General features: G+C 38.2%; 1 protein-coding gene across 1 annotated transcript; it reads right to left on the reverse strand.

Moving 5' to 3' along the window:
• Positions 1 to 83: 83 nt before the first annotated feature.
• On the reverse strand, positions 84 to 9,057 carry LOC127420923 (cyclin-dependent kinase 5 activator 1-like). Its single transcript, XM_051663550.1, has 2 exons — positions 8,608 to 9,057; positions 84 to 6,958 (listed from the first exon to the last, which is right to left on the reverse strand). The coding sequence occupies exon 2, from the start codon at positions 6,831 to 6,833 to the stop codon at positions 5,874 to 5,876; it is 960 nt and encodes a 319-aa protein (XP_051519510.1). The 5' UTR covers positions 6,834 to 6,958; positions 8,608 to 9,057; the 3' UTR covers positions 84 to 5,873.
• Between the last annotated feature and the right edge of the window lie 7,876 nt (positions 9,058 to 16,933).

A 16,933-nucleotide genomic window follows, 5' to 3' on the forward strand; every position in this document is an offset into this window, starting at 1 on the left:
AATATTTCAAATCAACCTAAAAAAGAAATTCCAACATGTCACATTTTGAATATTATTTTTTCAAGTTTTCCACACAACAACAGCATCTTTCTGTGAGCTATAGTATATGAATGTGCACTACCTAATGCCAAAGGAATAGGTTCACACTCTTTGCTCAAAGGCTCAACATAACAGCATTGGCTCAACCAATGACGTGTGTTTGGGCTTGGACTTTCTATTTGTCTGACCAATGAAAAACTGGAGAGCATTTGAGAAAACCTGCTTGAAAGCAGTCGTTGTTTTATATATAATTCCGTATGATGCCACTATTTGCACAGAAATTGCACATACAGTAGCAGCTCTAAAGGTCTTAGTGTGTATGGCCTAGTTCAGAATGGGATACTACCATACTACTCTGACTATTTCAGATGTAGTGAGAGTAGTATGGATAGTATGCTGTTCCCAACTCGGCCTTTGTGCTCTGCTTAACCATATTGAGCTAACCTCATACTGCATGATCACCACAAAGGAAATTACAAGAGCAAAATGTTTGGCACTTCCTGTTTGGTTAGCCCCAACTCACCCTGACCTCCATATTTCAACATCTCTGCTTAAGCACTGGTGTAGAGCCACTGTTTATGCAAGCAGCATATGAAGCCATAGCATTATTAATGCTTAATCATTTATTTAATTTCTGTATTCAGAGAAGACAGTACCCAGTATACAGTAATTGCACAAAGCAACATGTCACTGAAACAACCACATCAAAAACTGACAATGCAAAGAGAAATCAACAAATTAACATTGTAATTGTGTTCACATACGATGTCCTAAACTCGGGATGAGCAGATATGATCTTTTTCAGTAAAATAATAACAATAATAATAATTAGAATAATAATTAGAGTAAAAACACAAAAAAATCCATTTAACCTTAAACTGAAATACAAACTGAAGAAAGGACAATTTATATTTAAAAAATGAAGTGTTTGGCATGTACACCACCACAGTACCAATTCCTGAATGATATACATGCAGTTTTTTTTACAGTCATTTCATACTGGTACAGTCAACATATTTACACCACATTGGTCACGTTTCCATCTCAGCTATGAGAAACTCTACTTGGCGTTCCTTTTGAATTCTACTTATTAGCAGCATTGAAAACATTGATAAATCTTAGCAGCCATAACTCATAGAGTAACAGCAACTTGCAGTGTACAATGGAGTCTATGTAACATCCAAATCCTGAGTGTCCAAAATGTCTTAATTCAGTAGTTTAAAACTTGAGTCTATCTCAACTCTGAAAAATTAGTGTCAGTTGTCCCTTTTGCTTTGTGCCAAATTATCCACTCCAGAATCCAGAACTTGTTGTTTGTCTAAGGACTGAAATGCTCTTCGTTGTAAAATCAATAATCCCTCTGCCAGGCTTTGAGGTCTCTGTAAGTTTGTTTTGTCACATTAAAAATCTCCACATGCAGCTCGATGAAATATTTGAGGTGTAATCAGGATGGTTGAGTAATTATGTCCTTCAAAGGTGTTTGCAGACAGTTTCAGGTCCTTTTTAATATGACTGGCTGTCAACAGAGGAACTGGCTCTGCCAGAAAGTAGCATTGATGGGGTTTATCATCTAACAGGACAATGGCTCCTGAATTTTGATTACTCTACACTGCCTGAGTAAATTAAAAGTTCTTCCTCTATAATCTTTACTGGACATTTTTCATGGCTTTCCTTGGGTTGCAAATTTGTGTATGTATTTTTCACAAGGGATCACCAAACGGAGTTGTTACCAATGTATTTATTGCCAGATAAAGGCACAAATTTTCTGTATGAGAGATTTTTAACACCATTCATTTAACACCATTCCTCCCAATTTCAGAGCAAGGAGTCATGTCAGAATGATTGTATTTATGAGATTACACATGAGCAGCTCAACAATGTCATACTTATCCTGTGAAAAGTATTTCCCCATTTATTTCTTCCATACGGATTTCATAAAATGCTTCATAAGAGTTCTATGCCATGAACCAAACCAACAAACTCCAAGGTGAATCACAAAATTACAAACTTTTGTTTGAAGCAAAAAAGTATTTATTTTAAAGAAGTTGAATATAAGGGGCCTGGGCAGCTCTGCGAGTATTGATGCTGACTACCACCCCTGGAGTCACAAGTTCGAATCCAGGGTGTGCTGAATGACTCCAGCCAGGTCTCCTAAGCAACCAAATTGGCCTGGTTGCTAGGGAGGGTAGAGTCACATGGGGTAACCTCCTCGTGGTCACGATTAGTGGTTCTCGCTCTCAGTGGGGCGCATGGTAAGTTGTGCGTGGTTCACAGAGAATAGCATGAGTCTCCACATGCTGTGAGTCTCCGCGGTGTCATGCACAGCGAGCCTCGTGATAAGATGCGTGGATTGACTGTCTCAGAAGCGGAAGCAACTGGGACTTGTCCTCCATCACCAAGATTGAGGTGAGTAACCGCGCCACCACGAGGACCTATTAAGTAGTGGGAATTGGGCATGACAAAATTGGGGAGAAAAGGGGATAAAAAAAAATAAAAAAATGTATTATAAGTACAGAATCAATATATTTTAAGTTTATTGTAAAAAATAAACTTGCAATAAATAATAAAATATATTTATTGCGAAATATTCAGATATATACTGAACAAATTTAAAAGTAGTTTGTGAGTATAGGGCGACCGACTCGATTACATCATTTACAGTATGTCTAGTAGTAGGCACTCGCTGCAGAGCTCTTTTTGCGCACTTTGTTGGCTACAATTCTCTGATTGGTGGATCGTTCTTTGCTGCGTTGTTTAGTTCTTAAGCAGAAATCTTGCCATTAAACATGATTTTTAAAACAAAGTTGAAATAAGACATGGCTTCAACAGAAGCATATACCATCGATTAACAACCTATGAGCTCACGATAGGTCTGTCTTTAAAGGTTTATAAGTTATCAATAAAAATCGAATCCCCTATAGAAAAAATGAATGGGATTTTTTACTTCCAGACTGTTGCGCTCTATTACAATTAACATTAAAAAGCTTCCTTTCTTAGTCTGAATGTGATATTCTGAACTTATAAAAGCTAACTTTCCAGGAGGACTTGAAGGCAGCAATATTCAAGAGCTATTCCAGAGCTTCAGTAATACACATGGGACTGAAACAATGGAGAAACCGTTCCAGCAGAGAGGAATAAAGGCAAGCCAGACACGAGAGTGCGAGTGCAAGCAGTCCCCCACTGCAGCGGACCACTCCACATCGCACAAGCCCAATGTTCAGGCTGTGCATGCTAGCATTGCAACAATGGCAGCACTCTGTCAGCGCTCTCAGTACACAATAAGAGAAAACTAAATTACTTTAACCAAGGCCAGGGACAACAAGTTATGTGTTTGCGAAAGGAAAGAAGGATGGCGTATCAGAGAGTTTTTATTTACACTCTATAGTTTGAAAATGTCCTGTTGATGGCCAGAAGTCTCTGTAAATAATATCATCCCATGAGGTTGAAATGGGCACTACTGGCTGAAATAGATATGCAGATATGTGGACATGGGCTACAACCCAAAGTCATTGCACCAGCTCTCTTTTTTGGGTGCCATAGTGTACCCCTGCTGGAAAAACCAGGCTGGTATATGCTATTTAATGGTGGTTTGGTGCTAATATAAGAGGTGGACCAGCTTAGCAATGCTCATCAGCAAAACTTGTTGATGGAGATAGTCTAGTAAAACTGCTTGACCAAGGAAGTTTTGCTGGTTATCTTGCTGGTTGGTTTCTCTTGATAATCCTGTAATATTACACCAGTGTTGGGTGTAAAATGATTAAAAAGTCATCTGTGGAGTAATCGAGTCTTTAAACATACAGTAACTTAGACCACGTTTTTTCCCTCAATTTTGTGCAGGTATATTATAAAGATACAATTAAACATGTACTTGAGTAGTTCGGCTTCAACGAGCATGATGACAATACAATGCGACCTACAATGTGTCTTTTCTGCTAGTTTTAGAAAGAGGATTGAGAGAGTATGAAATCTCTTCTGATCTGAATGGCATTTTGTTATTGCAGAATTTTCAGCTCAATCTACCCGATTGGTGGCAAGGAACAAGAGAGGATTATCGCTTCTGTGTGTGGGAGAAGGAGCGTGCATATGCACGTGTGTATCGGTGCGTTTATGATTACTTGCTTGAAAATGTATGCATAGTTGTTATTGGTGGATTTGAGTAAGCATCTGTGCAAATATATGAGAGCATGTGGGCAGAAGTATGCGTTTAAAGTCAGCTTTTGCTGGGGAGTCGGAGTATGGCGCCCATGGCCCTGCTATAAAACGCAACAATGAGATTAACGAGTGCTTGCCATGCCACATGCTGCTGTTGCTGCTTTTCTGTCTGGCACAACTGAGCGGTGACACTTGCAACCGCAGATCCAGAGGGCATCTGTTGTGTTTGCATGTGCGAGTGCCGCTATGTACGTTTTATATCTATTACACTTATGGGCCCAAAGGGGGTAATTTAAAAAACTAGTTTGATCCCTCTTTTCAAACCTTATTATGTAAGTAGAAGGTCAAAGATGAGAGATAACTATTAATCTGAACTGACAGTGCTGTCTTTGAATATCATTTTTAACATAAAAAAACTCATTTATGCTTTGAGTTTGATACTGAAAGAGCACGCCTGTGACCCAGACACGCAAAATGCCCTTTAAAATCAACATGAAACTGTGTCTGCACCCATTTTACTTCCGTAATGTGAAGTATTACTGAGTAAAACAGGAGAATGTTGGTTGGGATTTGATTTTGTCTATCAGATATTGATTGGAGCAAGTTTTTTTCATTTTGATAACAATTTTGATAAAGTGCACCAATGAATTGGGGGGGGGGGGGGGTCCTGACATTCATTTGTTCACTGCTGCATAGATGACAGAACATCTAGGACTGCGCATGGCCTACATGGATTAGCCACTCAAACTATAAGGAAGCAAGCACAGCCACTGAGAACTGTATCTGAGTGTGTGTCTATGTGTGCACGTGTGTGTGTGACACTAATCTGTTAATCTTGTTAATGTCACTGCAGCTGGTGCCCTAACGTCCAGCACATGAAATAAAAGAAGGGCAATGCAATAACCAACAGCTGTTGATCTTCATAGTTTGCTTTCTATCACAAACACACACAGTCCCACTTCAATTTGTTTTTGTTGGACACATTCTATTGCAGTGTAAGACTAGATGACCAAAAGTGGGAATACTTTGCAAGGCAACTAACCGTAACTACTGAAAAAGGCTGATGTTGGAAGCCATGCTACTAATCAGACACAATGCAACAAGTTCTGAGCAGCAAGCAATTTGTCAATCAACTCTGAATACATAACTGCAGTGCGAAGTCATACAATCACAGCCAATCAGAAGATTTTTGATGTTTAATATACATTTGTGCAGAGTGGGATCTTGGTGCAAAAACTGAAAACAAGTGACCGACAAAATCGGAAGAGGTGATTTAATCACTTGTTGCTTTGTTGCCTCGCATCGCATTTGGTTAGTACATGGTATAACAGATAAAACCAAATGTCTACAATAATTAAATTTCACTCTTCCATTTGATGTTCAACCCTAAATTATTATTACATTTAATGTTTTAGCTATGATAACTGAATCAGAGGCAAAAGAAAATGTGGAAAGAAAACTATGGGGAGAAAATCTGTTCTAAACACCAAGTGCTTTTTTCCATATCTGCTCCATGTACTCTTATCCATATTTGACTCACTCATTGCATTTATCGGTTTCATTCAGAAAAATCAGAAAAAGTCTGCAAATGGCATATGGAGGAGCCAAATAGATGCAATGACTGCAACACTAGGGGATGATGGTGGTTTTTTGTAAGCAGAGAAAATCTGCCACTTCCATTTTCACCGATCTAAAACTCTAGTGTAGTCTTGGAGTCCACAACTTCCTTCGCTCTTTAGATCAGCAAAGACTTGCGTAAAGAAATGTGGGTCTGCATTGATGCGCAGCATCTTGGCACTGGTGACATCGATAATGGTCAGACAACGGTCCCAGAATGCCTCTTTAGTCGCCTCCACGAGAAAGGGCTTGAGCGGATACGAGATCTCATTGCCCATGTAGGAGTAGGACAAGTAGAGGCAGGTCAGCAGAATCGCCTGAAGCTCGTGCTCTGAGGACACCAGGTCACCATCCACTACATCACGACACAGCATGTACACAAAGACCACATTGGCAGGAGTGACGAAGGCCTGGTCCTGCCAGCCCTGGAGCAAGAGCGAGCGGTCCACAGCTCGCAACCACAGAACCGGATCAGCAGGGGAGAGATGCTTGAGTCGGTAGCAGCGTCCACAGAGAAACTCACCCAGGCAACGAAGCAGCTCACTGGTCGAGGCCTGGATGATCACACGCTTGGGTGAAGAGGTGCATGTAGGTGGAACCTTCTTTACGGAGGAGATCTGCTGAGGTTTGCCATAGCCAACACCCAGCCCCATTCCAAAGCCCAGACCTGCTGGACCGTCATAGCTGGTGAGGTTGGCACAAGAGAGTGACTTCTTCACATTGTCGTGATTGAGGTGCAAAACTGGATCCTTCTGGTAGATGTTATTGTTGTTTAGTGGACCCCCAAAAGCCGCCTTCCCACCAGGGTAGCCTTTTTTGGTCTCACCCCGCTTCTTCGTGGAGGCCACCAGCCGTTTCCACGTGAGAGCAGGGAGGAAGATGGAATGGCCACGTTTGAGACTGCGGTCCTTCTGAGTGTTCAAAGAGCGGCTGCTCAGGCTCGGATAATGGTTCAGGGAACCAGGAAGGTCATCATAGTAACCAGGTTTTCGGGGACCCGGCGAGAGGGACAGTACAGTACCCATGAGTCTACTGTGCTCAAGCGACCAGATGTGTGAGGTTACGTAGCTCAAAAATAAAGTGCTGATTTGCTTGTGCTTCAATGTTCGGGAAGGTCAAGACTGGGCGGGTGAGGGGCATGGATGAGCTCCTGAGGAAATTATATGTAAATGACTTAAATTAGCATTTAATAAATAAAGGACACCTTCAAATTATAGTTAATAAATGTAAATTCATGTAAATTAAGTTAGAAGGCTCTGACAAGATTTTTTGTTTATACAGTGGGTTTAAAATCTGTGATTATTATTATTTATTTATATATTTTTCATTTAAACCTGGAAATAAACAAAGTTTTAGGATTTTGGTACATTCTTTATATGTAACTGTCCTAAATTAGCATTATAATAAACTAATGACACCTCCAAAAGGTGGTTAATAAATGTAAATTCATGTAAAAAGAGAGGGAAGGCCATGACATGATGTTTTTGCTTATATGGTGGTTTCAAATGTCTGATACCACATTGAAAACCTGATAATAAACAGAACGTTTCAGGATTTTATAAATTTAAAACAAAGAAACATAATAACAGAAATTGACATTGTAAAAATGTGTAATATGCAAGTGTTAACTTAAAGAGCTATTCTACCTGATCTAACCCTTACATTTATTATTATTATTATTATTATAGTGTGAAACATGTTAATATTAGGTTCATATTTTTTGACTTGATCCAAATTTAGATGTTACCATATGAAGCAATTTTTTTTAGGTTAACTTTTATTTTCAATGTGCCAACTTGAGTGCAGGGAAATACCAAATAATAATAAAAACTAATAATAATTTTCAAAGTTTTCAATTCAACTTACATTCAAATTGTTATCCTGATAATATAATTTGTAATAAAAAATGTTGTATGGTCTACAGTAAATTAGAAAAGAAGTCAAAACTGAAGCATTTTCTCTCTCTAGTAGTCTGGTCACAGACTTTTGGAAATGTGCTGTTTTTACCTAAAGGAGCAATTTCTACCTAATCTGATCCGTAAATAACTTTGTGGAACCCAATGTTGCCAATGTTGATATTCGTTTTCAATAATATTTTGACATGAATAAAACCAGTTCATTTAGATGTTTCAACATGAAACACATTTTTAGGTTACCTGACAACATTTATTTTATTTATTTTTTAATTTTTTATTTTTTTTACGCTTCAACTGCAAAAGTCCACAATGTGTTTCTAGGTTTCCTATCTAGGTATTTTTTTTTTCTATTATGCCTACTTATGAGTCTCCTGAGAGAACAAGGCAGAGTGTGACCCACTTTGACTGGAGGGTCATTTGAACCACAGATAAACATGTTTTTATTATTATTATTATTATTATTATTATTATTATTGACGTATAATCTGTGATCAAACTTTATTTTACAGTGTTTATGCTACTGTGCATTTAAATTTTTTAACTACATACAGTATATAGCCAATAATTATTTTGTGGAGATGCTTGTACTTGCATATTGTTATCAGTAATTGATAATATCATCATTACCAGGCCAATACATCACACAAATTGTTGTAGTTACTACAGTTTTGTTTCTGCAATAAAAATAAATAAATCAATAAACATATTTACAAATAATAAAATGTAAAAAATACATCAAATGACAGAACGTTTCTGAAAGGTCTTTACACTGTTTGAAGAAGATCTCGTATTTATTTATTACAATTGTACAGTCGCAACAATAACTGTTACTGTACTTGTGGGATACCATGGTAAATGTTCATTAAGGGTGTGTGGTGCTCACCTGTACACCGGACATCAGAGCACAGTTGCCCGACCATGAGGCTCCGCTGCGTTCCGCACATCTAATAAATGCGTTCAAACGCGGAACACACACTCAGTACAAAGTACTCAGTACTTTGAGAAAAGCCAGTCTCGTTAAGGTGATGGCGTTAACTTGAGCGCATCCAACAGGAGCTGTTCTCCCGACGTCCGCTCGAGTTTGCAAACAAATCCTTCACGATCACGGATGATGTCGCTCCGTTTCAAATACGACCATTGTCTAGAACTGCCACTCGTAAAGTATCCTCATTTGAACACGAATTAAATCAACGGAGATCATTTATGATCAAACTTTATCCATAGTCCGCTTTGTGCTGTCTAAACAAACAGTTTATGAAGTGTCTGTTTGGGTCAGTCGCACAAAATAAAATAAAATAAATTGTATACAAAGAGGTCTTTATGCATTTGTATGGTGCCTCCCGCTCTGGTGCTGAAAACAAGAGGACATGCGCTGTGTCTCCTCCAGTTCTATTCTGAACGCGACGCGCTGCAGATCAAACTGTGTTCATTAGTGGAGGCTCCTCCTCGCGGCGCGCACCACATGTCACGCACCACTGATGTCTTTTTGTTGTAACATACACATCAAGGTCTAGTACAGACGGCTTGTTGCTTCTGTGCACTGTAGTGCATTTTCACACCCCCATCATATGTCTTAATATACTGGATAAAATATAATTTGAGCTCACAATTAATATAATGATAATAATAAGTACAACATTTCCTCCAAAATTAAAGGTATAGTTCACCCAAAAATGACAATTCGCTCGTTATTTGCTCACCCTCATGCCGTCTCAAACTCGTATGACTTTCTTTCTTTCTTTCTTTCGTCACATACTAAGTCATTTTGGTGTTTTTGTCCATACAATGTACTGTATGTCAATGGGGTCCAAAACTTTCAAGCTCCAAAAAGCACATAAAGACAGCATAACAGTAATCCACATGACCCGAGTGGTTTAATTCATGTCATCTGAAGCTACATGATAGCTTTGGGTAAGAAACAAAGCAAAAATTCATATCTTTTTTTCCCCAAAATGCTTCACTTCTGCCCAGCTCTCCTGTGCAGGTTCATTAATATTAATTAATATTTATATGAGAAATATCACCTAAGAGGCATAAAGATGGGAGCACAGGGATTTTGTATTTTAAGAATGAATGAATGAACAAACATTACATTTATATAGCACTTTTCTGACACTACTCTCAAACCACTTTACACATTGAACAGCAGATTCTCCTCAACCACCACCAGTGTGCAGCATCCACCTGGATGATACAACAGCAGCCATAGTGCACCAGTACACCCACCACACACCACACACCAGCTGTTGGTGGAGAGTAGAGTGATAGAGCCAATTAGTGGATGGGGATTATTAGGAGGCCATGATTGGTAAGGGCCAATGGGGGGAATTTGGCCAGGACACCAGGGTTACACCTCTACTCTTTATGAGAAGTGCCCTGGGATTTTTAATGACCACAGAGAGTCAGGACCTCAGTTTAATGTCTCGTCTGAAGGACGGTGCCTTTTTAAGATATAGTGTCCCCATCACTATACTGGGGCATTAGGACCCACACAGACTGCAGGGTGAGCACCCCCTGCTGGCCTCTCTAATACCACTTCCAGCAGCAACCTTAGTTTTACCCAGGAGGTCTCCCATCCAGGTACTGCCCAGGCTCAATTCTGCTTAGCTTCATTGGGCAACCAGTCTTCAGCTACAGGGTGATATGGCTGCAGATAAGAAATCTGATAGCTTATTGATAATGTCTTTCAAGAATCGATCAACAGATGGGCATGACCAGAGTGCATGGAGGTAATGATCTGGGGTGTTGAGGTTGCAGTAAGTGCATCTGTCTGAAGTTGCTAGTCCCATTTTAAACATCTTACGTTATGTAATATGTGTTCTGTGTTTGCACTTATGTTGAATTTATTTCTGCAGAAACAGTACATACTCTGACAGTATGCTATCTCGGACGCAGGACCGGTGTTTCTTCATGTTTTCATTTCTCTCATAGAAATGTATAAAAGAAAACATGCTATATACTGTATAATACTTAGAGATTTATCCATTGGCTAAATGCGCACACTGCGCATTTCATGCTTTTTCAGTGTATAACCTACACACTGATCTGCGAGCAAACATTTATTGTGTTGATCCCCAAGCCATTAATCATTACCAGGCAGAAGGGAACATGTCAACATTCACACTTTACTTATTTTCTTAATGGTGAAACTGTCAGTGTAACTCTCAGACAAATATATATAATCCATACTGTGCACCTGTTTGCCTCGGTTGCCATGCCTCTATCATAAAAAAAGAAGAAGTTCTAGTTCCTTTTTGTCTCACTCTTCTGATGAATGCTTTGTAGTATTTATTATGATGCATTTTGGAACCAAACTAATGATATAACCCAGTTGCTACTATGATAATTCCCTGTGCTATTATTTATCAGTAAGTGTCTGTTTGCTTTATGCCTGCCTTAAGAAAGAAGCCAGGAAGAAGTCTGTCCTGTACTCCCTCTTGTTGCCTTTTTTGGTCCACAGACCTTCTGTCATGCCATTTCACACCACCTAAGTGGTGTCATTCTAACATTATAACTTAGAATGATAGGATGCACTGTAAAAAAATGTCCATAATTTTATTGGTAAAAGAATGAAAAAATGCTACAGCAAAAAACATTAATTGGTTAATGGGTAGTTACCATAACATATAGGCTAGGCTATGATAAAAAATAATACTATATTTACCAAGACAATACATGTAACTTTATGGTAAAATATTGTTAAAAAAAAAAAAAAGAGAGATGTAAAAAGTATGATTTTACAGTATAATTAATGTTAAAAATGTTAATGATGTTTAACAAGAAAATACTGAATTTTTTGCGATAAACTACTGTTAAAGGCAAGGCAAGTTTATTTGTATAGCACATTTCACACACAATGGCAATTCAAAGTGCTTTACATAACAATTATAAAGAAAATACAAGATATATGTAAAAATACATTATAAAACCAATAAGAACAAGAAATAAGAATAAAAATAATTATAAATGTATAAAAAGAAAAAGAATACAGAAATATAATGATGCAGTGAGTGCAGCACAGTGCTCAGTGTAGAAATGCACCACTAAACAGAAGTGTTTTCAGTCTGGATTTGAATGTGGCTACTGTTGTGGCACAACTGACCTCTTCTGGAAGCTGGTTCCAGCTGCGGATGGCATAATAGCTAAATGCAGTCTCACCTTGTTTTGAGTGAACCCTCTGTATTTGTAACTGACTTGATTCTAATGATCTGAGAGGTCTGTTAGGTTTATATTCAACAAGCATATCTGCAATATATTTAGGTCCTAGCCCATTGAGTGATTTCTAAACTAGTAATAGTACCATAAAATCAATTCTAAATGTAATTTGAAGCTGATGTAAAGACCTGAGGACTGGAGTAATATGCTCAGATTTTTGGTTTGGGTGAGAATCCTGGCAGCAGCATTCTGAATGAACTCCTGCAGGTGACTTTTGACTTTTCTTCTTTGTTTAAGACACTTAACCTCAGGTTTCTTTATGATTAACTGTCACTGAACTGATCCACAAAGTGCTTAGAAATGCATATACTAAACAAATTATGACTTGTGAGCCTCCAATCTCAAAGTCTTTTCAATCATTTAAATAAACCTCTACAAGAGAGACAACTGCATGAGAAACAAATGCAAAAGAATTGCAACAATTCAATATGATTTGTGATAAACATGGGGATAGTATTTATAACAATTAATTATGATGAATAATAATAATATATATTAACATAATACATTCATAAATATATAGTCAAAGAATAAATGTATAATTTATATGATATACTTATAATTTATAATATATCAATACATTATAAGTATTTTATCTATTTACTATTTTACACGAGTAGCCTACTCCCAACATACTGTCTGAAACAGATTGGTACTTTTGCAAAAGATCCCATTTTTACGGTCCTGTGACTTGAAGAAGAATGCCACGGAAATTAAGACAACTTTTACATATTCAATTATATGCTACCCTCTAGTGACGGTGGTAGAAATTACATTTCAAACATTTTCTGAGTAAGATGGCTGACTCCTTTTTCTTGCCATGGCTGATTTAAAAGCTAGCCCACAGTATATATCCTAAATGCACACAATGAAAAAGAACACTATTGAATAATATTGAATAAGTTGTAGGTGGGACATATAAATGTGCCTGTAGCTGAGAATATATATATATATATATAAATATTTGCCATGAGCCTATATTTATGCTTACAGTACAGTCAGTTTATACTCAAATATGACATTACACATGTCATAACATGTACATGGGACTTTTTCAGCTGCTAATGGTCTAGAATCTAGATTCTCGAACCTCCGCCAGGGTTCTGCTTTGATTTATGGCCGTCAATTAGTATTATGTCAGGGAGAGAGGGAGATTTTGGAACTCTAGATACAAAGTAATAAAATACTTGATTATTTATATATTCTCTGTATTTCATCACCACTTACTAGGAATAAGGACTTCGAAGCAGGTCTGAGCAGGATATGCAAAGAAATCAAAAGACAACTACAAAATTTTGTGCAGAATCTGAACAGCTCTGAGAAGAAATCAGAGAAGCCGTTTGATGAGACTTCATCTTGGGATGATTCCATAGATGATTTCTTAATGACTTGTCGCATGGAGAGAATTATTCAGCGCTGATTGAAGCTGAACATGACTTTTCAAGATAGTTCCAAAGAGTTAAAGATTCGATAGAACTGTTGAGATAAACAGGAAAGATTGTGTCAAGGAGATGAGTATGAGGATAAATCAAAGTACAGATGAAGACAGCAAGACATCACACCTGAAAAAGGAGTTTGCATCTTTGAAGAACCAAACCGTAGGTCATCAGATCAAAACACAGCAGATCCCGAAGGGGCAAAAATTGCCTCCAATTTCTCAGACGCCTAATGTTGATACTGTGAGCCGCCATGCTACCAAGCAAAGCAGGACCATCCAGTCATTCAACCAAAAAGCCTTGTCATAGAAGAGATGGAAAGGGAAACTGTGCAGATGAAGAGTACAAAGATGGCATTTGAAAAATGGCCAACTTCTCCTGTCCACTTTGTTCCTCAATCCCCTGTGAAATCTTTTGCTCTACCCCAGGTAAACCAGCCTGGAAGGTTGGAGGTGGAAGGACCAGGGATATCATTTGAAGACAAGGCCCAGAGGGACCTCCAGAGTTCATCTCTTTCTACAGTGCTCTTTCTTTGAAGAAATCCTTTGCTTTCCTCAAGCTCAACCAGCTGGTAGAGACAAAAGTTGATGTGACCAGGGACATCATTTGAAGACAAGGCTCAGAGGGACCTTCCTTCAGAGTCTGTCTCCTGCCCTTATCACTCCTCCCTCCACTGTGAAATCTTTTTCTGTCCCTCAGGTCAACAAGCGAGAGGAGACCAAAGTGAAAGGGGTGCTGGTGGATTGATCTGGGACATCCTTTGAAGACAAGGCTCATGGGGACCTCCAAAATCCATCTCCTATATCCATTCCTTCCTCCACTGTGGGAGTGTCCAGAGTACAGGCTGAAGTAGACGTGCTTAAGGAGTCGAACCTTCAAGAACGGTCAGTTCTCAATGACAATCCAGAGACATGCTTTAGTGGAGATGATTCAGCAGTCTCATGCAACTTTCAGGAGCAGCACACTAAGAAAATTGAAGAGGATGGCGAAAAATTGTTCAGGACTAAGGTGCAACTTTTCGTAGATATTCAAGCACAAAAAAGAAAAACAATCTCCAATATCCTGATCGAGCTTTACTAAGATGGGACATTTCCTCTGAAGTGTACAATCTGTCAAAAAGCCACATTATACATCCATGTGGGAGCATCGAGCTGTGACTTGGATACCTTTTATGCAGATACATAACACGTTCAAGACAAGTGCAGGAAGATGCAGGATGAAGATTTCCGGTTAGACAGAGAATTAAGAACGGACAGGCATTGAAAAACTTCATTCTCAAATCTGTAAATTTGATCATTTCCAGCAAGAGTAAGAGTAAGAGAAAAGTCTACACTTTAGTGGTTGCAACCTGCTCCAGGCAAACCTAGTCCAGCTGGTCATTCACAATGGCATAGTATGGAAGAGGCCAGGAAGCCACCAGGAGATCCCATGAAGCTTAATACGATCCGCATTTTGGAAACAGACGTGAACCAGTGCCTAAATAAGGCTATGCTCACCTTGAGAAACGGGTATGCATTTGGAATCAAACTGTTAACAATTTGTGATTCTTCCTCCGGGCTGTTCACACAGGACGCATTCTAGCACTGCACGTTTATCTGCATTTTAAAAAATTGTTTTTCTTCGTAAACATGCACTAGATAATGTCTTTTTTTTTTTTTTTTATACTGTCAAATAAAAAAAAAAAAAGTTAAACTTCATTCTGTTCCCTTCTGCTGTGCAGCATCTATCTTAGCCCTGTAGACCTTTGCTTCCAGCTCACTGACACTATACCTGTTCTATATTATTTTTTAATCATAGTGTCTGGTCTAAATTATAATGATGTATTCTACTGTTTAACAGGATGAATAAATCTTATAACCCCTTCTATTGGATAGGAAGTTGTGTGAAGAATAATGGCCTGTTTTCATACCAGCACATACAGTTCTATACATCCAAATATGAATGAAATAAAGCTATTGATGCAGACAAACCACACCCAATTAATTTTGTCACTGTTGGCTACCCATTAACTTATGCTTTATCTGCAGGCTACTGCTTACACCCCTGAATTAAAATTGTTTGGTTTATTTTTCCAAGTGCAATGCATTGGGCACACATCAGTAATAATGAATACACTGAATAGCATTGCATTAAAACTGCATAAATCACTATATATTGATGGTAGACAATAACAACTGAATATTCCATGATACATAAACATGGAATACATGCAGATTTCTGGCTTAGACTTATCTTATTCTATTAATATATTTCAAGTGTAGTATGGTAAAAATTTGTAGATTTTGACTGTCACGGGCATACCCTCATCTGTGGCTCCCAAAAGCCATACAGTATATGATCCTGAAATGGCTTGAATCCAGGCAAAATCATAGGAATACACCTGTTACACGTGTTTGTAAATGCCCTTATCCATATTGTTTTAATGCTTAATTAGAGCAATAACAAATGATCAAGAGTGCTGTATAGCCCTATATCAACACGGCTGGGATTCAACCGCAGGCATAAGGCCAAACAGGCACATAACACTAAAATTGTCTTTTGTCGCCACCTGCTGGCTAGAATCTTTAATGTTACAGGGATAAATGAAAAGACACGTCTAGCTGCTCTTTTACATCTGCACTGCTCTCACATTTTTCTTTAGAACGCCACAAACACAACAAACAGTAAAGCGTCCCAGTGCTGATGCTGTGAGTCCAATCAGATTCAAGGACTGGAACTAACTGTTGTATAAAAAAATGATATCTTAGTTTTACAGGCAATATGTCTGATCAGTGATAAGATTTTCTAAAGATATGGCAAGACATGCAGTCCACCAATAACGTTAGAGTGACAGAAGTGGGAACGCCCACTAGTGATTTCAAAGTATAGAGACTAGCGACTTCAAGTGATAAAGTCGCTGCATGTGTGAACAGGGCTAAGGTATTATCACAAGAGCCTTGTCCATGGTGCTGAAATTTACAAATCAGCCAGTCAAGGTCTTACAGTCACTAACTCAATCAGCTAGCACACAAAATAGACAACACATTAAGGGGTTTTTCAATTAAACAAGACTGTGAAAATTTTTTGTGCATGTCTCTGAATACAGTACAACAACATCAGGATTAATTATGAACACTTTTTGCAAGCTGTTGAATTATATGGTTAGATTTATTATATGTAATTGTATTTCTTTTTTAATTGTCTTTAAATCCTCAAGAACTGTTGGCTGCTTAGTATTTCCAGTCAAAGAAAAATTATTTCTAGTTGTAGTTTGGTAAAAACAATTTATTCCATTAGCTTTGCTTTTTAAGGTTTGTCGATTCCTTAGTTGAAAAAAAAAAAAAAAAAAAAGTTTGCCCTATGCCACAATTTTCATATTACGTGATGATGCATAATGCAAACATGTGCAGCTTAATGTATAATTTTGTTTTACAGCAAAAAGATTTGTGCTTTTAATTTGTAATTTCACAAGATAAAAAAAAAAAATGAATTTCAAACACCGATCAACCACAACATTAAAACCACCTGCCTAAAATTGTGTAGGTCCCCCTCGTGACGTCAAAACAGCGCCAACCCGCA

The sequence above is a fragment of the Myxocyprinus asiaticus genome, chromosome 30 (assembly GCF_019703515.2).
Source record: "Myxocyprinus asiaticus isolate MX2 ecotype Aquarium Trade chromosome 30, UBuf_Myxa_2, whole genome shotgun sequence".
Lineage (NCBI taxonomy): Eukaryota > Metazoa > Chordata > Actinopteri > Cypriniformes > Catostomidae > Myxocyprinus > Myxocyprinus asiaticus.